At 28.8% G+C, this 11,062-nt stretch overlaps 1 protein-coding gene across 1 annotated transcript; it reads left to right on the top strand.

Moving 5' to 3' along the window:
- The first annotated feature begins 6,608 nt into the window (after positions 1-6,608).
- LOC111042830 (THAP domain-containing protein 2-like) lies at positions 6,609-7,261 on the top strand. Its single transcript, XM_022327529.1, has 3 exons — positions 6,609-6,748; positions 6,932-7,199; positions 7,256-7,261. Exons 1-3 carry the CDS (start codon positions 6,609-6,611, stop codon positions 7,259-7,261), a joined length of 414 nt encoding a protein of 137 aa, XP_022183221.1.
- Positions 7,262-11,062: the final 3,801 nt, after the last annotated feature.

Raw genomic sequence — 11,062 nt, 5'->3', positions numbered from 1 at the left:
TAGAATATATAAATTACAATATGTATATAAATAATATAAATAGTTTAATTTGTATAAACTACAGGAGTTATTTTACCAATAGAGCGCAGCACTGCGCCCGTTCCAGTTATTTTACCAATAGAGCGCAGCATTGCTCCCGTTCCAATTTTTTTCCGTGATAAAAGCGTGTGTTCCTTTTGAAACTTGCCTGACCTTATATTCTAAGACCGTGCTTTGGCATTACTATTTGACGCCGCCCGAGCCCCCCCCCCCCCCCCTTCTATACCACTGTATATATGGCCACCCGAGCCACCCGAGACATCACCCCCCCCACAGGATACTCTTATTGGAGACAGACCATATACTCACTGACACTGTATACCCATGACAAGAAATTATCCATTTTGTCATGCATAATATAGGTACCTATAATACCCGACTTTGTAATCGTATCAATAAATCTTAACAAAAACACTTCGTCCAACTCCATGTAAAAAATTGCAAAGTAAAAAAAAAAATAGTCATTTATTAAACTTTAGCATTATAAATATGTTGTATCATTAATAAATGCTAAGTCAATTAAATTTTAAATTATAAAATATATTTATTGTATCTCAATAGTTTATTTACTTTGAGAGAATTTATTTAATTTATAAATTAATAATTAAGACCATTTTACAAAACAAATTTAATAACATTTGTATTGGAAATGTGTTAAATATTCCAGTTATGGACAGACATGTTTATTTGTCGAAAAAAATTCTAGCAAAGTAAATAAACTATTGATATAGGTAGAATAAATGTATTATTAATTTAATTCACTTTTCATTTATTAATGATATCACATCTTTATAATGCTTAAGTTTTATAAATAACTACTTTTTTTGACCTGGCAATTTTTTATACGGAGTTGGACGAAGTGTTTTTGTTGAGAAATCAGACATTTTTTTGTTATATGATTTGCATGTTTTTGATGTTTTTATTTATTTATTTACTATATTATTATGTTTGTTTATTCATTTTATTCGAATTTTTTTTACATTATTATAATATACACATCTTCACCCTCTTGAGGTCATCGTTTAAAATGTATTGGACTATTATTGGAGTGTCATTACATCGTAGCCATTTATTTTGATGTAGAATTATGCAAGTATATGGGCTTCATTCATAGTTTGCCATGGTAATTTATGTTGATACACTGTAGAATACATTAAAAAAAAAATTGAAAAAAATTATTAAATATCTATTTAATATTTGTAGTTACAATTACAACAAATAACACGTGGTTATTACTTATTATATATTACGGCGCGGCGGCGAAAATACATGTCAACATTGCCAACACTGAATGTCGTCAGAAGCTCAGAACGAATACGATAATGGTAATTATTTACTATTTGGCATATTATTATTTATTAATATATTATCAAGATAAGCGAAGGCGCAAGCAGCGGCGGGAACCGCTGCCCGACGTATGCGTAACGGCATAATACTGTCTCTGGCGCTGCAACGTCGAACGTTACAACTAAGAACGGTCGAGCAGTGAGCACAATATCTTTTTGCCCCCAAAAATATTTAACTTTTCTGCTAATATATTCGGTAATATACAACCATTTTTTTCAAAAACGACCAAGGTATAAACTGCATATCATGCCCCGATCTATTGATATCACAAACGGACCAATCTGTCCATTCATTAGGTCTGTACTCTGTAGGCCTAACTAAAGAAAATGGGCAAACTCTGGCTATGGTAATGTACCTGCTACGGTCGTGTCCGCTTCGATTTAATTTTTTTACTTGACTTCGCGCCACTACCGTTGGGCTGGATATTGTATTATTGCTGTTATTATTATTATTGTCATCGTGAACGTCATCATTTGTTTGTGCCGTAGACATGAAATGTTATGTCTTTGGTGTGTGCACACTGCTCAATGACAATGTACCAACGAGCGCTTCAGACGCGCCGAACTATAAAAATATACATAGGGCAAATCATATTTAACTACATACCCCCCCCCCACCACCCACCTTACCGAAATATTTATTTAGGTTAATTATTATTTCTTAGTTAAGTTAAGATATAATATAATATATGAATAAGATTTGGTATGAATTTATTTCACACTCTGCTACATTTTACAATAAATAAAAAAAGTATGCAAATGCTATTAGTCCCGAACCTTGGTCATAAGGTTTTTTCCCCCATCACTTACCTTTATGTGAGAGCCTTAGTTAGGTACCTACACGGCTGTATATTTATTACATTATATATTACACTATAGTGTAGTAGTATAATATAATCACACATTTTTTTAGCAAATACTGCACACTATTATAGAATAATATTGTCTGATAACATATTAATGCCGAGCCCAGAGAGAATATTATATTCACGATTAAAGTATCCATTTTTTTATTACTTCTGTAAATTTCAAAGCCTAATTTTGAATTTTTTTCATATCTCGACACTTCTAGAGTTTTATATTAAGTTTTAGTTTAACCATTAAGACTAAAAACACTATTGTGAGATGCCGGACAAAAAATTGACTCGCGACAGTAGTGTATCTAAATGGCCTATTCGTAGAGTTCTGTGTTCTGAATTGTATAGATTTAAACACTCCGAATAATATTATGTTTCGGAATCTGAAATAAAAAATGTATCGTGTCATCCAAAGAATTCAAAAACTCGAAAACTGATAACAACATATTATGTTATAATATCTATCATCTATGGCAAAAGCTAATCGTCGTCACTCGTCGCCCGTCGGGGACGATTCACTAATCTAATAATTTAATTGAACAAAAGAGAAATGTGTAAGGCAACAATAAACATTTGCTCACATATTCCATTCTACTCAAGTAATTTTTATAAAAAATCTCGATTTTTCAGTTCGGGTTTAGATGAAGAAAGAAGTTCCTCGATATGGCGTCTGTACTCAAGATATTATGGCCTTGCAGCTATATATTACCCGAACAGTCGATGTATACGTAAGTTTGATTACATATTCTTTTGGGGCTTACATATTTTACTTTTAAGTCTCAAAATTAAAATTTATTGTCACAGACTATTTGCTACCCGGGTAAAGTTTGGGGGCATATTTTTTGTTCCCGAGCGCGCAACACAAAAATATACGCTTATAGCACAAACGAAGACGGCATATCCAGGTCGCAGAATAATAATATATTTAGGTATACAATTAAATAGATATAAATAGTGTTGTACATATACTAGTCATACTTATACAGTAGTACAGTACGCGGGAGTTCTTATGTCCCACAAAATTCAACAATTTTTATTTTTAGTTTATATAAATGTTGAGTAATATATGAATATTACTATGCCGTCTGCTTGGGGTCGAACCGCGAATTAAAGTGACGCCGTCGTACATCAAACATCAAATTATTATATAAAGCTGGGAAAGTCGCTCTACTGATTATTGAATATCTATTGGAAATTAAATAAGGAAATTTTAAATTTTAAATAATCTCGTATAGCTAAAAATGTACCTAACCAATGCACTCAAAATTAATGCTTGAAATATTAATTATTAATTTCGTGCTCGACAGTATTCAGAGAAAGATTTAACTTGGAATTTTACTAAACACAGTTGGTATAATCGGTATACGGTAATATTGTGATGCATTGGGCGCTGAATACCTTTATGTTAAATCTAAAAAGTAGTAATCACATTTATTTACAATAAGATTTTTATTTAATAACTCATAAAAAAATTTGCTTGTGCTTCGAATATTTAAACACCACCTAAATTAATTATTAAATTAAAATTAAAATAATAGGTACTTTATATATTGTTGTAATTTAAATATTAAAATTATAAACTATTTTGGTTATTGTTATACCTTATTTTATTATCTTAATGATCAAATCTCAAGCACGGACCTCCTTGATATACAATTTTGTAATGTACTATATATCTATGGTTTTATCATATTGACGTAGTATAAATTATAATGCAATCCGTGGCGATTGTCAAAGTAGTTGCAAAGACGCAATTGATCTAAAATTTCAGTTAGCAAAGCTGCAGATATGAACAAGAAGCATGAAGCGATCCGTACGGTTTTTTTTTCATAATAAATCTCAATATTTTCAGACTTAAGTTCAGTCGTATATCTGATTTATTCCGCAGTGCACTCACTCACAATATCAGAAATTCTGCCGAAGCCCGAAAGCGTCGATGCTTAAAGTAAATAATTTTGGTTTCGTACTTTTTTTGGTGCTTAAATTTATTTTTTAAATAAAAATTGAATTTCATGAAAAATATGGTTCCCCTACGTACACACATAATATTTTATTTCTGAGAGCAAATGCATAAAATACGAGAGATCAAATAACATACAAACGCCGCTCGTCGTCGTCGTTTTTCGAACTAAGTTCACGTTGTTTCTGTCATCACGTTAATTTGGGAGAGTAGTGCTTAGATTTTTTTCGACAAGCATCTTTTCTATTAGAAATGTGAATAGTATCAGTACTTCGATGGGTCAAAAGTAAAATATTCTCAATAGTTTTCAAAAGCGGCAGGAAAAACAAACAAAAATATTAAGGAAAAAAGCGAATTTTTACGGAAACCCGGTTTTCGACAAAATCGATTTTGGTTTTTGATGTAACTTTCAAAAAAATAAAATAAAATACCGGAGATATACATGAAATTTTTACTGAATATTTATAACGGCGTTTTCTATAAACCATACAATTTTGACAACAAATTTTTATAAGCGTTTGAATTTTGACAAAATAAGTAAAAGTCACGAAAATGTGCAAAATATTTTGAGTTAGAAATTCATAAAAATGTTTCGTTTTATATTTAAGTTTTTACAACTTAATACAATATTCCTTATAAGTTTGTCTGCCTTTACCAAAAAAAAAATTCTACCGGAAAGTCGAATTAAATTTTTATAAGCATTTGATGTTGAAATTTTGACAACATTGGATATTCACTCCATTTCTCATATAGTGATTTTTACTTATTTTTTTTTAATGGAAAAACCAATAATTGCAGATATTTTGAATTCACATAATTTGTTTATATTTTCAATTCATATACTTAACACAATTTTACTGTTTACAAACAATTTGAATTTTGAATTTTTTTAGTTTATTTAGTTTTTTTTTCAGGAGGTTAATAAAATTTTAATAAAATTGTATTTGTTGGGTAAAAAAGCTTGAAAATGCAATAAAATTCTGCTGATAGATATTTATAATGTTAGTTAAAAAATATTTAAAATACATAGGTACGATTTTAGTAATGAGCATTTAATGTTTAAATCTTAACAAAATTCACATCATTTAAAATGTACAAATAATTTTATCATTTAAGATTTTTGAAATATTCAACTTTTGTAGGTTAGGGTTGAAAATTTAAAACAAAGTTCCAAGCAAGTAGGTGATTCTGTTATTAAAAAATCAAAAAAATATCATCACATATTTTTTATGTTCAAATGTGTGAACTAAATTAAAGATTCAATTGCCAAGAATAATGATTTATGTTATTTTGTTGTAAATTAAAAATATTATTTTTTTGGGTACTTGAAACTTTTAAAGTATATTATTATATTTTATACCCACAATGACTTTTCAAATGTACTTTTTTTTTAATGAATTTTATCTACTGCGTGTAGTACTAATACTTACAAGTAAAATAAATTACTTTAATCACAATAATATCATCGAATTTACTAAATTATTAAGTAATATTATAGACTGACAGACCGTCTTCGCCCAGAATCGTTTTTCGTATACAATGATTTTTTATTGTTGAATTCAAACTTAACAACATCCATTACACCATCCGTTACTTTTAACCTAATATACAACAGAGCGACATCCACATACCAGCTTTTTTTAATATAATTTTCAATATCTTAACATTTTTAACTTAACTGATTTTTATTGCTAAACGTATATTAAATAATGAGTTACTTTTAATCAAGTCCTAGTTGCGTAGTTTGTTGTTAAAAAAAAAATTAAATAATAAATATAGTAAAAATTATTATTTTTAATGATAACTACGTATTACATCAAAATTTACTTTTCATTATTTTAAAACCAGAAAACTGACTATTTATGTACGTAAAAAAAAAAGTTGGTTGTAAGTTTCCATATCAGTTTTAACTTGCCGTACCTATAGTGAAGAAATATGGATTTCGTAAGGTATAAAACTTATACGTTCTTGAAAAAAATGTTAAAACACAAATTAACACATAATAACTACGTATAGGTAAGATTAAAGCTACAACTTAAAGAGATTATTTTAGCTATATTATATCTGTTATTTATAGGCGACGTGCATGTGCGCAATATGCGCGCCCTAGTGGACAACATTCGAACTGTTGATGGTATACCGTATACGTCAATTATTGTTAATGGATATTGGCGATATTGCATATCTAACAGTAAATTAATCTAATGTCTTGTTTATGCGATTAATTTACGTATAATTATTAATTAATTTAATTAAGTATAATAATATAGTAATTAATACAATACGTTGGTATTACGGGTTTATTTACCGCATCACAGTCATCTAACTGTAGGCCGTTTTTGTTTTCGGTCAATGAAATCATTTTTATTTGGTAGGTAGGTACCTATTAAAATATTCAAAATTGAAATGAGTAATCAGATCTGTTGTGTTGTTGGTTGTACAAATACATATAAAAACACGACGAATGTTAGTTTTTTTCGTTTTCCTGGTAAACCTCATGAAATTCTACAGAAAAATAAATGGATTCAAGCAGTGAAGCGAAAAAGGTATGTAGGTATCTAAAACTAAAACCCACCTATTTTGAATTAAACCCCCTTGTAAACCTTATATTATAACCTTATGTTTTAATATGAAAAATTAACTTTTACTCATGTAATATGTACTTAGTTTTAACTAAAACTGCATATAATTATAATCATTATATGTGGTAATTATCTGTTAAATTTTAGCTCTAACAATCAACCATGGAAACCGAATCAAAATTCAAGAATATGTAGTGAACATTTTATTGATGGTAAACCATCCAAACACCCAAATAGTCCATCATTCTATCCAACAATATTTCCTAAAATATACAAACAGAATGTTCCAGCACAAGAGAGTGTCAGTCGCTTCAATCGTTTACAAAAAAGAAAATCTTGTAATACAATTATATCTACCAATTCAAGAATATCTAATAATTTAACTGTATCAAATGAACTTGTCTGCCCTGATGTTGTAAAACACACTGAGGATAAATCTACTCAAACTTCTATGAATTTAATTAATAACAGTTTTGAATTTTCTTGTGTCTTTTCCAATAACAATGTTAACACTCAAGCAAATATTGTTGGCTTAGATTCAATTTATTTTAAACCTAAAATGGTTGATAAATGTGAAGGTTTCATCGTTTTTTGGCATTTTACAATTATCTGCGTAGTGTCCTCGCTCGTTACACCTATAGCAAGTAACTCTCTCGGATTCTTTCGCATAGCGGTCTTCTCTATATTTTCCTGGTACTCTTTCTCGACTATTCTCTCTGCTGTATTGACGGTTTTTTGTGTATCGTTTTCCTTCGTCTTTGTTTTTACCATACTGTTTGTAATTTCCTCTTGTTTCCCTGTCTTGATCGTCTCTATGTTTATACGTTTTAAAATCTCTGTCGTAACTTCTGTCTCTACTACTTTCCCTAGAACTATCATAATTGTTTTTTCTTTCTCTTGAGTATGATCTGTCTCTATTGTAACTGTTGTCTTTGCTATTATCTCTATAATATCGATTATACAGCTTAGAGGGGTAAGGACTATTATCTCTTTTATTGTAATTCCTCTCTTCGCTATCATTTCTCCAACGTGGGTATGGACTATTATCTCGGTACTCACGTTTATCATTGTCGACGTCTCTATTCCTATTGTAACTTCGTCCTCTGTTTTCATTATAATCGCGATTATTATTTTTTTGTTTATTGTTGTCATCAAAATATACCGATCTTTTTCTTAATAAGTTTATTTTTTGTATTTCGTCACTTAATTTGTTTATATTTATTTTATTCTCTCGATCTCTAGAAAAACTGTCCTTTATTTGCCTTTTCAATTCATTATTCTCTATTTCTATATCTTTTGTTTTTTGGTTTAATTGTAATACTTGTTCATTTAGAATTTCTGTATATTCACTCATATCATCTTTTTTATTTTTTATCCTAAACTGCATAAGTTCAAATTTTTTTAAATTTTCTTTTAAGTTTTTTAAGCTATTATTGTCTTGCATCGAAATTGATTTTAAAATGTTATTCTTTAAACCTTTTAAAATATATCCACAAATATCTTTTTCACTCATGTGCTTATTTACCTGCCTACATAAACTTTCTATTTCAGCTAAGAAACTTGTGGTAGATTCATTTTCCCCTTGCCTACGTTTTTCTAGTTTGATTTGCAATATAGTGTCATGTCCTATGGGTTGAAATTCATTTAAAAAAATTTCTTCTAATTCTTTCCATGACCAATTTCCTTTTTGGTCTTCAAGATTTTCTAAAAAGGTACTGGCTGTGCCTTTTACAAAAATTGAAAAGTATTTTAGTTTGTCGTTTTCATTCCATTCATTAATGTCGCTAATCTTATTATATTGTTTAAAAAATTTTCTAACGTCCTCAGTCCCGGTGAAATTATCAGGTTTAATCATAAGAGTTTTTTCATTCATTCTCCTTTTGCTCGGTGGAATTGGTGGGGGTAGAATAGAATTGGTGTTTAAATTAGGATTAGCTTGATTATTTGTTGAGTTATCTTTGTTGAACACTATTTCCTGATATATGTGTTTTGAATTCTTGGGAGAAGTAATAGAATCCTCAAAATGTATTAAGGTATTTTGATATAATTGGGTGCTTTGATCTTGAGAGTTACTATCAGATTTGTTTGAATTTCCTAAGATTTTTTCAACTCTATTTGAAAATGAATTTAAACTATTGTTTAAGTTGTCGTATAAGGCTAATGATGTTGAGCAAGTAGCTGATGGGTTTTTATTGCTGTCTTTTTGATCGGGACTTGAATCGGATAGCTCAGCGTCTTTCAGTAAATTTTTTAAATCAATTTTATTAGTGATTGAATTATTTAGAATTATATTACGTTTTTCAACGTCTAATGAATCATCCACGTCTTCCAAAGTTATAGCTCCTCTTAAGTATCTACTTAGTCTAGCTCTTAATTCGGTAGTAGTTCCAGTAGATTTTAGATTTTTATTTTCGCAATATTGTATAAGAAATGGTTTTTTGAGTGTATAGATATCTGTTGCTGTGTTTATCGTAATAGAAAGATCCGATCTAGGGTCTTTAAGTTGACTCATTAAACTATAAATTTTAAAAATTAGTTTAAATAATCCTAAATCTATACTTGGTCATATAAAATGTGTTAACTATAATTAATTAATTACAACTAAAATTATATACTTAAATTATAACATTTTTGAAATCCTGAAAAAAATTTAATTAATTAAAGTTTTATTAAATATAACGTAAGAAAAATTTATTTGGAGTGTTCATACAGCCAATTTATACTACTAGATTAATTATATTAAACTATAAAAATTAATTAAATAATAACTACCCTCTCTAAAATTAAAATATAATTAATTAACGCTAATAATAATAAAAAAATTGATAACCGAAGTATTCGTAAATATAGATCACGAATATATCAATTATAACCAAACACAAATATTCACCTCGAGTGTGTAAAACACCAAAATTGTGGATCTAGTTGGTCGTAGTCTTCCTGTTGTGGCCCGTGAGAGTTCAATCTGATGAAAAGTTTAAAACGCGATATGTGCAAAGGTAAAACACACAAAAATGACTTGTATTTAATCAACACAAAAACAAACAAAAACACAAATGCTCAAAACTAATTCGGGTAGTGGATTACGAATGACGTTGGGCGCCACTGTCGTATACCTATCTCTCGATGGTACACAAAATAATTGTTAATAATTTTCACACTATTAAATCACTTTATTTAAACAAAACAAACACAAAAATATTAAACTAGATGAAGCATTTACAAACATGCGGACCTGGCTAGAAAAACCACACTGCCCCCGTACCGTGGTTATTATGTTCTTAAATATAATTTTACAAACTGCTGCCTCAGCTCATTTGCTTCGTTGGCCTATTGTTAAGAATAATGAATATAAAAACAATTTAACTATTTAGCATAAAGGAATATTGGTACATACAACACAATTTAAAATTAAAATACAAATCATTTATCATTTTTATATAAATAATACACCAATATAAATTTCTAAATTTAAACATTTAAACACTTAAAGTTTAAGTTTAATTTTATTGATATCAAAACAACAACAAACATTACATTATAATATGGTATAAACATGTAGGTATATATTTTGAAAAGTTACATTTTTTTTGCACCAACATATAAAACCTTATAATCCAAAATGGATTGTTAATTGTTTTAAGTAATATTTAAAATAAAAATGATTCATTTTATAAATACAATCCTTTAAAAAAACATCATCTCTCTTTATATTAATTAAAATACATTCATACTTGCTTGAATAAATAAAAAGATCACAGTATTGCAAACCACAGCAGTACATCAAAACTTGGCACTGAGTATAGTAAATGTGGTTTTTTTTTAACATAATAACTCCATTACTATCTTTAATTAAATAATTTAAATTACATTCTCCTGCATCAGTAATAATTGGTTGATTAATGCAAGAAATGGGACATTTTATTTCCAACACTTTTATAGGTTTTCCATCAGACATGACAATTCCATCCGGACTTCCACACGACCAAGGATTTAAATGATTTATAACTAAACCACATTCATAAACTTCAAGCTCATACATTTCTTTATACTTTTTAAGTGCAATTTTTTCATTTTCATTTCCATAGTTAACATTTTTTAGACCTTTGCCAAACATTGGCTTCTTATTTATTAAAGATATGGCTAATTTTTCATAATTTCTTAATCTGATTTTTACCAAATGTGCTCTGCTAGCTGACAATCTAATTGCCCTTTCATCAAACCATGCCTGACTGTTGGACTGTTTTACTGTATTTATACAAATGTTCATGATCTTAT

This window comes from Myzus persicae, unplaced genomic scaffold (assembly GCF_001856785.1).
Source record: "Myzus persicae strain clone G006 unplaced genomic scaffold, MPER_G0061.0, whole genome shotgun sequence".
Classification (NCBI taxonomy): Eukaryota; Metazoa; Arthropoda; class Insecta; order Hemiptera; family Aphididae; genus Myzus; species Myzus persicae.
The sequence above is the reverse complement of the archived record's forward strand: the minus strand, read 5'-3'. Positions and strand labels throughout refer to the sequence as shown.

Excerpts from the sequence above, each read along its gene's own strand:
- LOC111042830 (XM_022327529.1), top strand. The coding sequence starts at position 6,609 with ATGAGTAATCAGATCTGTTGTGTTGTTGGTTGTACAAATACATATAAA. Across the intron at positions 6,749-6,931 it reads CAAGCAGTGAAGCGAAAAAG|CTCTAACAATCAACCATGGA; the intron begins GTATGTAGGTAT and ends GTTAAATTTTAG.